This window comes from Sander lucioperca, chromosome 9 (assembly GCF_008315115.2).
Source record: "Sander lucioperca isolate FBNREF2018 chromosome 9, SLUC_FBN_1.2, whole genome shotgun sequence".
NCBI lineage: Eukaryota > Metazoa > Chordata > Actinopteri > Perciformes > Percidae > Sander > Sander lucioperca.
In genome coordinates this window covers 3,491,756-3,508,041 of record NC_050181.1, presented here as the reverse complement: position 1 = coordinate 3,508,041, position 16,286 = coordinate 3,491,756, and the positions used below count along the sequence as shown (strand labels likewise).

Genomic DNA, 16,286 nt, shown 5'->3' with positions numbered 1-16,286 from the left:
GTCCTATGTGTAAGCAATAAAACCCTATATGCAATCAAATTAGCGAATCATACATCAGTAATACTTTTCCTCATTCCACCTTTTTTTTCTGGGGGCTCTCTCTACGCACGTACTGGTGACAGGATGTGCTTTGGGCGACTGTCTGTACAGTCTATGGTCTGTAGCAACAGAACAATTTAGGCACTGTTTTTTCTCATGTGCTCTTTCGTGGAATTTCTTAAGAGGCTTTAGTGTGTTATTAAAGAAAACAGTGGACAAGCGGTTTCCCTTCCCAGTCTCATCTCATGACAAACTGCTTTCTCCAGCAGCTAACTCTCTCTGTGTGGGAGGGCGGTCCATGATGATGAGCCTGCTAGCAGCCTTCGAACAGGCTAGCTGAGTGTGTGGAACTAGCGTGCTAGCTAACAGTTACCCAAGTGTGCAGTTTATTTTCGGGACAGCACGATGAAGAACATCATGAAGTATAATAGACTTATTCCACTACAGCATATTGACAACACCACTGGAAGCTAGCGGCGTCTCTTCTCCACCACAGCGGGTTTGTCCCGACCCCTCAGTGTCATTGTTTGGATGGACTAACGTTAGAGCTAGCACCGCTGCTTGAGACTTCCCGAGCTAGCCGCTGCTAATGATTGTGCTGCTGGCAGACTAGCTTCGCGGCTAACCGGTTGGCATTAGCTAGCTATCTGACACAGGTAGCTTTATATATGTTGTTGTTGTTGTTGTTTTTGTTGTTGTGTGTTCGCCTTTCCTGTTAATTGGAACAGTTACTCACGCGACAATCTATCGGGTCGCACCCATAATAACGTCAGACTAACATTGGCTTATGTCTCACTCGAGGTTTAGCTAGCTACGTATTGTAGATAACATTGGTCTGCTTAGTGAACTTTGCTAGCTAGCTAACGAACAACACCTAACGTAAACCCACCAGCAGCACAGCACAAACAAGTCGAGGTGACTGTCAAGTCCTGGCTAACAGCTAGCTATAATGTATCCGTATTAGCCACACTTGACTAACGTGTGGGTAATGCTGGTTAGCTAACGTTAACATGTTTAACATAATTGTTGAAGTCCTTTTATTTAACATCTCTTGGCATTTATCGGTTCCTTTAAGTTAGCATGAGTTATTTTAACACCAACTCTGAAGTTTTTGTATCTGATGTGATGACACGTTATGATATAGTTGGGTTACTTGCTAACGTTATAATTAAAAAACGGCTGCACCATACGCGGAAAATTAATATGCGATAACGTTTTTGAATATTCGCCATAACGATGCTGCTTTTCTGCTGCTTTCAGTATATTGCTAAAATACAATACATTTTGGTAAATTTAAAAAACCGATATCATTCCTTCATCAAGGATATAATTTCCAACATTATTTTATTAACAAAGATCATTAAACTGAAAACAAAATGTGTCGCTACCACTCCTCTGTCAAACTGAACGAAAGTAAATAAATAAAAATAGCAACCTATGTTAAACTGGGGCACCCTTAGGAGTGTGTAGCATTTAGCGTGCTGTCACTATGCAACTCTAGCGTCGCGAAAGTCAAATGTTTACCAAAAGCGTTTTGCATGATTGTGCACAGGTCAGTGGTTCTTATATAATTCTGTTTCCTTCTTTCTCACAGTTGGTTGACATCGCTCATCTGATAATTACCAGGCTCTGAAAATAGCGGATTTGTTGGCACGACCATGCCTCCCAGGCCCTCCTCAGGAGAACTATGGGGTATGCACTTGATGCCCCCCAGCATACTGGTCGACTGCCTTCTGCCAAATGGCATGCTTCTCACGTTGGAATGCCTCCGGGAAGCCACGCTGATCACAGTCAAGCATGAGCTTTTCAAAGAGGCCAGGAAGTATCCTCTTTACAATCTGCTGCAGGAGGAGAGCTCCTACATCTTTGTCAGTGTCACCCAAGAGGCAGAGCGGGAGGAGTTTTACGATGAGACCAGGAGGTTGTGCGATCTTAGGCTCTTCCAGGCCTTCCTTAAAGTCATTGAGCCAGTTGGCAACAGGGAAGAGAAAATTCTCAACAGAGAGATAGGTATGGTCTATGAATTATTATGCAGTTAGAAAACACCCTACTGTACAGTAACATACTGTAAGAACCAATGACAGTGAGGAGGATTAACACAATACTGTTGGCTTTAACTGGTCATATTGTGTCATGCGTATTGTATTTTTCCAAGGCTCAAATTTCACGTCATGAAAAATGCAAAAAAACATGTTTTATTAAGCTTCAAAATCCTTTATTAATCCTACAACGGGGGAATTCACACTGTGAATTAAGCACTTGTTTTTCCTTTCAGGTTTTGCAATTGGAATGCCTATATGTGAGTTTGATTTGGTGAAAGACTCAGAAGTGCAGGACTTCAGAAGGAACATTTTAAATGTTTGCAAAGAGGCTGTGGACCTTAGAGACAGTAACGGACCCCACAGCAGAGCTTTGTACGTATATCCTCCCAATGTAGAATCCTGTGCAGAACTTCCCAGGCACATCTATAACAAGCTAGATAAAGGTAAGACATTTTACTCTGGGATCAAAATATATTTTGCAATGTCTAAATGCAATGTCTAAAATGTATATCATATTTCTTCAATTTGATCTTTTATTCTCTTTCCCTCAGGTCAAATCATTGTGGTCATATGGGTTATTGTGTCACCCAGCAATGACAAGCAGAAGTATACCCTGAAGATCAACCATGACTATGTGCCAGAGCAGGTGATTGCTGAAGCCATCCGTAAGAAGACGCGTAGCATGCTGCTCTCCCAGGAGCAGTTAAAGATGTGTGTACAGGAGTATCAGGGAAAGTACATTCTCAAAGTCTGTGGCTGTGACGAGTACTTGCTGGAGAAATACCCTCTGAGTCAGTACAAGGTAATTTAATTTAATCTTACCTCTGCTGCATCTGATGCTATTGTACTAAGAGGCGGAGAGATCCACTTCACATCAAATAATCATCCAACACAAATGTGCTTGGCATTCATTACATAAAATGAAATGTATGAGAAAATGTGCTGCCTGTAAAATGTGCTTATTCAAGAATAGACTGTATACATCACAGGATATAAGGACAAAGTACTGAATGTTTCAGTTATTGCTGAGTTGTACTTCCAGTAATTTACATGTTGATGAACCTAGAAATTGCATGAATGGCTTCAAAAATGTCAAACAGTATGAACTGCTTCAAAATGTCACAATCATGGCTACTTCAACATGTCACTTTGTGTGTCCTTGACAGTATGTGCGCAGCTGTATTATGCTGGGACGGATGCCTAACTTGATGCTAATGGCAAAAGACAGCCTGTATTCCCAGCTGCCCATGGACAACTTCACCATGCCGTCATATGCAAGGCGAATATCCACAGCAACACCCTACATGAATGGGGAAACAGCCACCAAGTCTCTCTGGACTATCAACGGAACGCTGAGGATCAGGATACTGTGCGCTACTTACGTCAATGTCAACATCAGAGACATTGACAAGGTGCTATGACTACTTCATCTTGTTTTATTTATAGCTTCTCTGCTTTGTTCTGGTTTGACAAAAATACATTCTGACTGTAATTTCACATCTCCAGTACCTTGGAGGTTATTAGAAGATGGTGCACAGTGTTATTCACTTCATACAGTCAGAAATGCAGTGAAAGATATCTTCATCACTCGATGGATTAGTATATAAACTGTTGTTCTTGTGGCTGCTCTAGATCTACGTCAGGACCGGAATATACCACGGTGGAGAGCAGTTGTGTGACAATGTCAACACCCAGCGTGTGCCCTGCTCGAACCCCAGGTAGTTCACAGTAAAGAACAATGTTCTATACTCTGGGATTTTGCTCTGCTTTGCAACAGTAATGTGATGATTATGATTATGTCAATGGTACCTTCCCTGTTTATTCCAGGTGGAACGAGTGGCTGAATTACGACATGTACATTCCAGACATCCCTTGTGCTGCCCGACTCTGCCTCTCCATCTGCTCGGTGAAAGGAAGGAAGGGAGCTAAAGAGGTTAGCAGTGAAATGCTACATTAAAGTTATAATGCTTAAGTTTTCAGCTTTGGTTGATTTGACAACAATGTGGACACTGGTCTGGTGGTGATTACAAATGTGTTTTAATATTACGACAAACACTCCTTGAGCAGCTTCTTCCTAAAAGATATATCAAAGAGCAACTGCTGTATCTGCTTGCATTGCAGCCAAACAAACTAGCATTGTTTTAATAAAGAAGTCAATCACTAATTAGCCTTTTTCCATCATGTCATGAGCAACTGCAATCTGACAACAGCAGGGCAGAGTGAAAAAAGTTGATTACTTAGCTGATGAGTTGAAGTTATGCAACCTGTCATCTGCAGCTCTTCATCTAACAGTCATTGTGGCTTCCGTCTCATTACTCTGCAATAGATACAACTGATCTATTGTCTAAAAGTACCAAAAATGGCCATGTCATGTTTGGTAGACGCATCTTTCATGAACAATAACTGCAGGGACAAATACATTGTGTTTCCTGTGTCCATGTGCTTCACAATAAAAGCCACTTAGATTTTCACCAGTTGAACACTTTTATGTGAAGTAGCACGAGTCAGAAATATTGGGTTTGCATTAGCAGTAACTTAATACAGCTGAGCTCTGACACGGGAGAGTGAACAGTAAACAGCGAGGCTGATATTAATGACATATGTAGTGGTGGACACTGCCACTTAACAATGAAAACAACTGTATAGAGAGGCAATTACAGAATCCAAATACATTGAATGGCTATTGCTAAAAAAAAAAAAGGAAAGAAAAACAGAACATAAATAAAATCAAAAACTGGGTTTGATTTCATGAAAACCTTAGGGTTAAATGCTTGGTTCAAATTTTTATTTCAATCTATTCTTGTATGATTTTTATTCAAACCAAAGCAGTTAACAAAGTTGATTAATGTAGGCATGGGAAATAAACAACTTCCCTGTTTTGCACTGCACCTGTCCTGTTCCATAGCCCCGAGCTGTTGACTCTCTTAATCATTTTCATATGCATCATCTTACTGGTATTTTTCCGTAGGAGCACTGTCCTCTCGCCTGGGGCAACATCAACCTGTTTGACTACACCCACACACTAGTAGCAGGGAAGATGGCTCTCAACCTATGGCCTGTCCCACATGGCCTAGAAGACCTGCTCAACCCTATCGGCGTCACAGGCTCCAACCCCAACAAGGTGAACAGCAAATGTCAACATTCTGAACATGATGCTCACTCACTGTAGTGCTTCCAGCATGATTTAAAGTAGTTGTCAATGAAGATTTCTTTCAGTTACATGGACCAGAATCTTGAAACACCCAAGAAGATAGAATATCATGGCACAAAACATAATCTTGCCAAAGCTTTTCAAATATTATTCTTGTGTCTGCGACTGACCTCTTAAGCCTCATGAGCCAGTTTTAATTGAGTTGGTGACAACCTGTAGGGTTCAGAGCCGGATTTAAGCCGCCTCAATTTAATCATCCACACCTCTTATCCCACTTAAATAATTATTGACACAGTAAACACCTGTCCCCTTTCACCACTTTCTAAACCTACAGGAAACCCCTTGTCTGGAGCTGGAGTTTGACCATTTCAGTTGCCCTGTCAAGTACCCTGATATGACCATCATTGAGGAACACGCAAACTGGAATATATCCAGAGAGCTTGGCTTTAATTACTGCCACACTGGTTTGGTAAGCTAACAAGCATTTGTTTTTTAATATGTATTTTGTTGCCCCTTATCAGACTCATCATAAGATGTGATTTTCATTCCGAGCAGCCGCCACATTGTAGTTCACTCACACCACATACAGTAACTTAAAATCAGCTTTTCAATTCAGTTTCATGGGAAACAATATAGTGCTGACATTGTTTTTATTACACTGTGTGTTACATGTGTTATATATGGTGTCATAGAGTAACAGACTGGCACGTGACAACCCCCTGACCGACACCGACAATGAGCAGCTACGCCAGGTGTGTAACAGAGACCCGTTGTCTGAAATCACTGAGCAGGAGAAAGACTTTCTATGGCGGCACAGGTAATGTGTGTGCGCTTGTCTACCATTATTGGGGGTTTCTGAGGGGTCAAAACCATTACATTTTACACAAAAGTCATTGTCTACCGTCATGTGGGGCTGATCTAGATGTCATTAAAGTTATAACTAATTTATTCTCTCTCCTAACTTTTTTTTAGACAACACTGCGTAAACATGCCAGAGATCCTTCCCAAGATCCTCCTGGCTGTGAAGTGGAACTCCAGAGATGAGATTGCACAGGTAAGCTCAGGTTTTCTACTGCTGACACACCTTTATTTTAAAGGACATCACTGGGGGAAATGGATGTGTGCCTAACTTAGTTGTTATACTAATAAAACTCAGCTGATATTACATACAGAGATAGGGCTGGGCAATATGACGATATATATCGCCAAAAAACTATATAAAAAATGTCTATGGATATATTTTTCTACATCGTTTCTATCGCAATGTTAAAAAACAGCGGCCGTCATTTCGATGGCGCTTTACGTTCATTTTGCACTTCTTAATAAAATGAGAAAATACTTTTCATTTGTCAAGTATTTAATTCACACAGGAATATTAAAATAGGTGGTTATTTCATAACTATTTATTTATGGAATTACCAGAAAACATGTTATATTATGATATATATTGTTAGCGAGATATGAAATATATATATATCTAGATAGATAGATAGATAGATAGATAGATAGATAGATAGATTGATTGACACTGTCTCATGTATTTTAGGGTTGCAAGAATGCTATATATATATATATATATATATATATATAATTTGAAGTAAGTGTATGTTTTATTTCATTTCAGATGTATTGCCTCCTGAAGGACTGGCCTGCTATCAAGCCAGAACAAGCCATGGAGTTGCTGGATTGCAACTTCCCTGATCCAATGATCAGAGAGTTTGCCGTAAAGTGCCTTGAGAAATACTTAACTGATGACAAACTCTCACAGTACCTCATTCAGCTGGTTCAGGTGTGTTGTATCCTCATCACATTTGAAATTCAATTTAAGTAAATAATGTAAATGCCATGTTATTCTAATTGGAGGTTGAGGTTTGAGTTAAATATTCTCTTGTAGTATTTTTTAGGCAAATTGTGTTTTTCATTGTATTTTCTATGTTTTCTGTGCCTGTGACCAGGTTCTAAAGTATGAGCAGTACCTTGACAACCCACTTGCACGCTTCCTGCTGAAAAGAGCATTAACCAATCAGAGGATAGGACATTTCTTCTTCTGGCATTTAAAGTGAGTTCATTTAAAAAGGTCTTCTTTCAAGAATTTTGAGCTGTATGTGACTTGAAAGGTTGAACTGATGTTTGAATGTCACTCAGCTGTCTGGTCTCCAATTACGTTGAATTCCAAAAAGTCCTGACAGCTGATGTCAGTCGTGTGCGTGTGTTTGTGCGTACCCGTGTGCGTGTGTGGCTGGACAGATTTCCCATTAGGACACAGAAAACCTCTTAATGTTTGTTTTTTTCCTGCCTACCTGTGTACAGGTCAGAGATGCACAACAAGACAGTGAGCCAGCGGTTTGGCCTGCTGCTAGAGTCGTACTGCCGGGCCTGTGGCATGTATCTGAAGCACCTGAGCAGACAGGTGGAGGCCATGGAGAAACTCATCAATCTCACTGACCTCCTCAAACAGGAGAAAAAAGATGAGGCACAGAAGGTAATCTGACAGCCGGCAGCTGTTAATTGTGATCCACTGAATCATTGAGTTCAATCTTGACAACATCTGGACCAATCAGGCCACAGAGATGCCACAATGCAGTAGAGTGATAGAGTTTGAACACTTCCTTTTTTCAGTTTGCTTGCTGCTAAATATATTTCACCCATCCATTTAAAAAAAACAACAACTGAGTGATCCTTAAAGTAATAGCCAGAAATGAATATGGAATATTCTTAAATTAAAGCTGTTACTTACATAAGGTGTGACCTGTGATAATGTTGGCATGGAAATATAGATTACGCTAAAAGTAGCATAATCTATATTTCCACAGTATTATTTCCATCAGTATCAGTTGCTTTAAGTTTTCTTTTTTACAAAAATACTGTTCTGTTTAATTCTGTTTGACTGTATTACGCTGAGCTTTCTTGATGTTCAGCTGCTGTTAATAAAGGTCAACACTTGTAGACGTTTCACAATAAAAGCCTTCTAGGGAAGTGAAAAGAGCAGCTATAGCAAATGAATGCAGATCTGAGCACAGGGATGCTCATCATTAGAATATGATGGAATTACTTATAAAACAGGGTACATTATAAAGTTCTATCTCCTATAATTGTGCTAAAATAAAGTAAATAAAGGCCTTACCTTAAAAGATATAGGCCCTTGATTTGAATAGGCCACTATTATATTATAATGACAATATTCAAATAATTTGCCATGTGACATAGTAAACAGTCTTATTTGTAGTAATCCAAAACTGTGTTCACTCGCTCACAAATGTTAAGTTTAATATTTAAGTGCTTGCTACAAGAAGGAGCTAGGAGTTATAGCCAGTAGCGCATGTGACAGTCATAGTTTTGATGTGTCTTGGCAAATGCATTGGTTAGCTAGCTAACTAGCAAACTAAATATCTAAATACAACATTATTGAATCAGTAATAGCACGAGATTTCGCGAGATGAAAACATTACGATATTTATCGTTGAGGTTAAAGGTTGTCCTGCAATATCAGGCTAAAAAAGAATAAGATACAAATACAAGAATAAAAGTTATAGTGCAGTGTAAGAAATGAATAATTATTTGATTTAATAGGTTGTAGGGACGGGTTTGGGAGGAGAGAGGGGCGCAGCAGTTATTAGGTCTGAGAAGGTTAGTTATACAGGAGAGAAGCCGTTTGAGTTTGTGGCAAAACCTTTCACAGTGCTCATTTTTAGTTTTGTGACTTTTGATTGAATGAAAGACTATTTTTTCCAGTCACATTTCATCATTTCAGTTTTCTTTAAAACAGTGTTGAAATCTCATCTCGTTCTCATGAACCCAATCCCGTGCCTCGTCTCGTTTTGTAAGCTGAGTCTCTCGTCACACCCCTAGTAATCGCCTTTTTCCGTGATGACATAACCAGCGCCCAGCAGCACAGCACAAAACCGGTGCTCTGTGAAACTGCATTCAGCTCATTGTGAAAGGTTAATCATTTTGCTGCGGAAAAGAAGCACCAAGGAGACTGTACTTACTCTATATTTACCAGGCTGAGTGACTCGCCAGCTGTCTGAAACTAGTGTTTTATTAACTCGTACTTTGGTTTCTCTCTTTTAAGGTTCAAATGAAGTTTCTGGTGGAGCAGATGAGAAGGCCTGATTACATGGATGCCCTGCAGAGCTTTACCTCCCCACTGAATCCTGCACATCAGCTGGGAAACCTCCGGTACATCAGCACTCTCTAATCTAACTCTCTCCTCTATATGGCTAGCATTTAATATTTATTTCCACTGCAGGTATTGATTTTGCCTTTTCATCTTGAAGCCTTAAAGGAACACGCCAACTTATTGGGACTTTAGCTTATTCACCGTAACCCCCAGAGTAAGACAAGTCGATACATACCCTTCTCGTGTCCGTGCGTGTTGTAACTCTGTCTGACGGTTCCACCGGTAGCTTAGCCTAGCACAGAACCTGCAGGTAACTGGTTCCAACTAGCCTACTGCTCCAAATAAGTGACAAAATAACGCAATAACTATTTACATGTTGTGATTTGTAGAGTCACAGCGTGTACAAAAAACAACGTAACATGAGACACAGCCATCTTCTAACCGTAAACAAACCGGGAACTATATTCTCAGAAAGGCTTGCTGCAAAGCAAATCACTCCGCCCAAGTAGCAGAAGTAGCAGAGCTTCGCCTTACATACCAACATATTTATGTAATATTGTCTCGTATTGACAGACCTATCACCACAGCGCTGTGTAAGCAGTGCAGTATGGTCTGGCTACACTGCCTATCTATTCTAGGATAGGGTAAAAAACACTCTGGCTTGTTTGTATTTCTTTAAACTAATCACAACCGTCCTGTACGGCACTAACCCCCGATAGTGGAGATTGCGAGAGGGGAGGAATATCTGGCACGTCAGGCTTTGTCCCAACATACATCCGTTGTGCCAGACTATATGTAATAAAATGTCAGTGTTTTGTGTGTGGATAAAGTATATTTAGGGACATCATGAACTAAGTGCTCTTAGAGCACAGCCTCATTTTACAGTAAACCCAGTCCACGGTAATCAGTTAAGATGAAATACTAAATATATCAGAATCAGCTTTATTGGCTTTATTAAGTGTGTACACATAAAAGGAAGTGGACTCTGTTTTTTGTTACTCAATGTACTGTACTTGCACAGAAATAGATAAAAACAAGGACAACAAAGCTGAAAAAGGTAAACATGAACAACTATGTACAGATATAAATATATATCATAAGTGTATGTATGTAACACAAATGACACAAAAAAAGACTATATTCATATTGACAGGGACGATATTGATCAGATCAGAATATATTGTTTTGAGCCAGGACTCATTAGCACAGTAACATTTCCTCTTTAAACATATCCCTGTCTCTGTTTCAGCCTGGAGGAATGCAGGATGATGTCATCAGCCAAGCGACCTCTATGGCTTAACTGGGAAAACCCAGATATGATGTCAGAGCTGCTCTTTCAGAACAACGAAATCATCTTCAAAAATGGAGATGGTTAGTTTTGTCTCTCTGTTTTCCATATAGAAATAGAATGAGAGTAGAACGGACATTGAACTTTTTGCTGTGATCATTTGACTAGTTCAAAAGAAAATGACTCCCAGCACTGTGTTTTGACCATAGACGTAGAATGATCGATCACAGTTCTTTGCAATGGCGACGGTATACATAAAAATGGCCGCTGCTTTGACCATCCTGCTGTGTTGACTGAATAGGAATGTCCATTCTACTATTATTCTATTTCTGTGGTTTCCCCTCTTGTATCTCTCTTGCTGCCTCTATCTCTATTTGCCCATCTGTGCCACATACACTTGAAAAAGCTCTTGCTGAGCATGTAGCATAATTAAGTCTAAGCCTGTAGGGCACATCATGGCACACAAACACAACCTCATCCATGTTCTTTACACGGAATTCAGAAAGAACAAGTCCCATTATTGGAATCACACTTTAGTGCAGCTGCTTGAGCATTTTGTTGCACCATCTGTGACAAAACTGACATTGACTGCTCCATAATGCATGATGGAGTTGATCAAAGAGCAGCTAAGCAGCTAATATTCACCTCACTGTCACCCACCTCCTTGTCTCTCTCTGCCTCCGCAGATCTGAGGCAGGACATGCTGACACTGCAGATCATTAGGATAATGGAGAACATCTGGCAGAACCAAGGCCTTGATCTCAGGTAGGCTCTTCACTTCACCATGACAGCAAGGATGCAGGTGCACATTAACAGGCACTGGATACTTGCATGTTCTGCACTCCATATCTGAATGTGGATTAGTGGCAACTCCTACCAGCCACCTCAAGTCATTTAGTATGAAGTCCATCACTGCTGCCCTAATTATTTCTGCCTCTCTTTATGTTTCTTGTCCTTCTCCCCCAGGATGCTGCCATATGGTTGTCTGTCTATCGGTGACTGTGTGGGTTTGATTGAGGTGGTGAGGAACTCTCACACCATCATGCAGATTCAGTGTAAAGGAGGCCTAAAGGGGGCACTGCAGTTCAACAGCCACACTCTGCATCAGTGGCTTAAGGATAAGAACAAGGGAGAGATGTGAGTGGCAAAAATAGAGATTTATACAGCTTTTCTAGTCTTCTGTAGGGTCTATACAGTATATATATATATATACATATATATATATATGGGTGTTAGTGATAATATAAAGACTAATGTTAAAACGTAGTGTCAACAAACCTACTCCACAAAGTATTTTCCATTTGTTTGATTCCTTAGGTACGACCAGGCCATCGATTTGTTCACGCGGTCGTGTGCAGGCTACTGTGTAGCCACATTTATCCTGGGCATAGGGGACAGACACAATAGCAACATTATGGTCAAAGATGATGGACAGGTAAATATTACATTTTGATATCCTTTCTATGTTTTATATGTGTACTTTCTGTTTCTCCCTTAAATAATTATTTAATTTGTTACTTATTTTTTTCTCAGCTATTCCACATAGACTTTGGCCATTTCCTCGACCACAAAAAGAAGAAGTTTGGGTACAAGAGAGAACGCGTTCCCTTTGTGCTCACACAGGACTTCTTGATTGTTATTAGCAAAGGAACTCAAGAGTGCACCAAAACAAGGGAGTTTGAAAGGTAACACCAGCAATACCCATGAGTTTGTTATACTATCTACCAAAGCCAAATCAAAATGGGAGATTGAGTTTAGGGATGCTAATTTAGATTTTTTTTGTCTGACCCTTGTTAACCGATTATTAACCGTTATTCGACAAACAGGCAACTGAGTCCCAGTTCACCTGTCCAGGAGGTTCAGACACAGGCCTACATTCCGCTTTCAGCACCCACGGACTGCTGCAGACTTGTACTGGTCACGTAGCCACAATGTTGCACGCATTGTCATGGACACGTGCAGCCATTTCCCCAGAATGGAACCGTACGCGCCACCGGTACAAGTCTGAAGCTCTCCGTTGCCGCGGAACGTAAGGCTGCAAGGTTGTCAGCTGTGTGTCTGCCTGGCATACTCTGTGTGTAGGACGGTCGATTCAACCCGCCAGTCTTCATCAATATAGTGGCATGTGTCCTTCTCCCCCCTCAGGTTCCAGGAGATGTGTTACAAGGCGTACCTGGCAATCCGGCAGCATGCCAACCTCTTCATCAACCTCTTCTCCATGATGCTGGGCTCAGGGATGCCCGAGCTGCAGTCATTTGACGACATCGCTTACATCAGAAAGACCCTAGCCTTGGACAAGACGGAGCAGGAGGCCCTGGACTACTTCATGAAGCAGATGAACGACGCTCACCACGGCGGCTGGACTACCAAGATGGACTGGATCTTCCACACAATCCGCCAGCATGCCATGAACTGAAATGACGACTAATACATAAAGAAAGGAGTAAAGGACTGTGGCATTAACAGCACACTAAGAATCAAAAGAATAGTGAGAAGCGAGCTAGGTATTTTCCCAAACCCACTAAGGCCTGGTTAATACTTATGCCAGCGTGTGACTCTGAAACCTGCCAGCGCACCACAAAAAAGGTGTGCTCAGAAGGGCCTAATTCAGGGACATAATGCCTAAATGCTCCTGTTTCTACCAGTTTCTGAATTTCTTATCCCTGCACTATAAACTTCAGAAGGCAGGGTGGAGTTATATTTCATCAGTCTTCTTCATAGGAACTAAACAAGTGTAATGGACCTTGACATCGTTGGCCTTCTTTGTGTAAACAAACTGGGCAAATTTAATTTTTTTTTGTTTTGTTATTCCTTTAAGTACATCTACAACCATCAGCATTAAGAAAAGAACATCATGAAGTTGTGTACCATGAGCACAGTTGGCTTTTTCTAATGATGAACTGACAGTGTAACTGCTTTATTTCCACTACCTATTTTAAACTGATGAAGACGGGGGAGATATTGGCGCACACAGCCAGACCAGCTGACACAGAATGAAAGGGACAATGACAAGCCTGGTGTGTGCCTATTAAATCATGATTACCCCTTACAATCATAAAAAACAATCACCAACACTCTTACTACAGGACTGAGAGAGGACGTGTTGTCGTGTTGTTAAACACTAGCATTTAACGCTTTTAAAGAAACTGAAATAACGACTTATTTGTAGCCTACAGATGACGTGTACTCAGTTTAGAAATCATGCCAGATAACTGACTTTTGTATAGCAGTACATCCATAGACTTGTATGCATTCGGTGCACATATTCCTTTTTGAGTCTATTTTCTACTGAGCCAAAGTACTAGATGTTTAACCCCACTACTCAGCAGTCTTATTGTAAAAAAACAAACAAAAAAAAGTCACTACTATTCCAAGTCTCTCATGTGTACTCGTAGCACTGATCTCTGCAGTATTTGTTTTTGTTTTGTTTCGTCTATCAGTATTATCCTGTGTCCGATGATGAGGCACGAATGTCAGTCATCCACCCCACCCTGTCGGAACACAGACGGACTAGAGAAAACCTGACGGTCAACTGTATGAGATGTTATGAATTGGTCTTATTCAGCTGATAAAGGCTAGAATTGAAGGGGGAAATTATGTGCAGTGTTCCTTTTGTGTGTTGTGCTGTTATACTATGCAAGTTGTGATTCTGATTCTGTGTACTGTATACTGCAACAACAACAAAAAGTTGATGTCAGAGTAAGGCAGAGAGAAAAATGCATCTCCCCGACATGCTCACACAGACAGGTGTGCAGTGAACAGAAAAATGCTGCACTGTAACAGGATTGTCTACTTCTTCCCAACAAAAAGAACTGAGAAATGCCTTTGGACCCTACCTTCTCTTTACCAGGTTTATATTTTGAGCTTCAATCTAAGCCATCTGTAAAATGTTTGCTCTGTTGAGGTTTGCTCATGTCCTCTTGTTCTCTAACACTAATACTAAGATAATTTAAGAGACTCTCTCCTCACATATGCCATATGGTCCCAGATCATGACATCCAGGTAAAGAAAAGTAACAGAAGTTAATTGTTTTTCAACCTTCCAAGTGTCTTCTTCCTTCCTCTTTCCTATGAGTGTCACCCTTATGTGTGGAAAAATAGTCTTTGCAGGTTTGCTCACTGCACCGACACATACGTAAGATGTCAGTAAATGTTCCAGCTTTACCAAATGATACACAACAGGGCGGTTTCCTGGACACTCAAGTCCGTCTGAAAGTCCAATTTTTGTTTTCTGTACATTGGTATGGACTTAAAAATGCTCAGGAAACCGATCCTGCTGAGATGCATGTGCTTTTGTAAAGGCTAGAGAGCAGTGGGCTGGACCCAAACTCCGAAAACTAGACCTCATATACTTTACGGAAGAACTCCCTAAATGATGCTATTTCCCTTTGTACTTATTGTTTTCTGTTTGTCACACTGCATTATGCATGAGGTCCTCGAATATCTACTTTCTTTGTTTTGTTTGACCTGATGTTTACTTGAATTTGATGTATAGAAAGGACCTTGTTACTTGTGTAAGGTACAACAAAGTCACAATGAAGGTAACAGATACTGATAACTGCTACTACATGTGCAAATGCTTTCCTTGAATAACCACAGAGGTAATATATTTTTGTATTTTTAAATGTAAGCAAACTCATATATGTAACTGCTAACCAAAAAAAACTAAAAGGCGGAATCATGCATAACATGTTCCATCCTCATACAAAACCCAGTAGACAGCTTCTAGTTGTTGAAACGATATGAATGATAAAGCAGAGGAGGATTGTTGAATGAAGGACAGCGACTTAATGCTGTTGTTAGTCAGTCTTCAAATCAAGTGGAGATCTGTAAGCACAATACGGAGGAAGAAGCTACCCTGCATGATTAAAAAAGAACCAGACTTAGTTATATCCATCTGTGTATATATATGTATATCATAATTATCAAATCAAATACTTGTTTTTGTCATCCTCATATGACCATGTCTGATAAGAAACTGTATGCATTCATTTATTGTACTGTTAAATAAAAACATTTCTCCCTATCTAAATAGATTACTAGGCTTTTCTTTATTACATTGTTTTGTCGGTCAAAATGTTTGTAATTTACAAGGCACTTTTGCATTGTTGTTCTTTGTAATAAAGATTGACATTCATGTGGGATAAGGCTTTGGGAATGTAAACAATCCTTAAATTTGTGCAATCTTCTATTGTCTCAATCTTGCCATAGAAAACAACACACAAAGACTCTACTGGGTGAACCGTACTGGTATGTATAAAGTTTCAAGATTGGTCATGAACTTTGACTTATAAGTAAAAAAAATTTTAAAATAAAAAAGGGAAGAAGCTAAAAGTAACATTCAACAAAGTCTTAAGTGTGATTGGTAAGCATTGACTGCCGTGACTCCTAAGTGTTGTAAACCCCAAATGCCCACCCTCATGCACCAAATCAGCTAATTTCATACAGTACACACCTTGTCAGGCCTACCCATCATACATTGCATCCAACATCATATAGCCCATGCTATAGTTATTTTGACAACATCATATCCTTTATTGCAGAGGTCTTCAACGTTTATTAAGCCAAGGCTTATATGTGAGAGTGACGGAGTCAGGGACCCCCTACTACATATATTGTATAAAATTAAGTTGCAAATTAAACTGAG

At 40.2% G+C, this 16,286-nt stretch overlaps 1 protein-coding gene across 5 annotated transcripts; it reads left to right on the top strand.

Annotated features, from left to right (window-relative positions):
• The first annotated feature begins 93 nt into the window (after positions 1–93).
• LOC116046126 (phosphatidylinositol 4,5-bisphosphate 3-kinase catalytic subunit alpha isoform) lies at positions 94–15,671 on the top strand. Of its 5 annotated transcripts, none has more exons than XM_031294345.2 (21): positions 94–379; positions 1,634–2,049; positions 2,315–2,524; positions 2,633–2,883; positions 3,248–3,493; positions 3,714–3,799; positions 3,909–4,014; positions 5,050–5,202; positions 5,567–5,701; positions 5,925–6,049; positions 6,205–6,286; positions 6,857–7,021; positions 7,188–7,291; positions 7,543–7,714; positions 9,305–9,411; positions 10,602–10,723; positions 11,327–11,405; positions 11,607–11,777; positions 11,958–12,075; positions 12,174–12,325; positions 12,786–13,056. In XM_031294345.2, exons 2-21 carry the CDS (start codon positions 1,698–1,700, stop codon positions 13,054–13,056), a joined length of 3,207 nt encoding a protein of 1,068 aa, XP_031150205.1. In that variant the 5' UTR covers positions 94–379; positions 1,634–1,697. The 5 variants fall into 5 exon arrangements, with proteins under 5 accessions (XP_031150205.1, XP_031150204.1, XP_035861210.1 ...); XM_031294344.2 differs by having other exon boundaries at positions 94–538; XM_036005317.1 differs by having other exon boundaries at positions 94–667.
• The last annotated feature ends 615 nt before the right edge of the window (positions 15,672–16,286 follow it).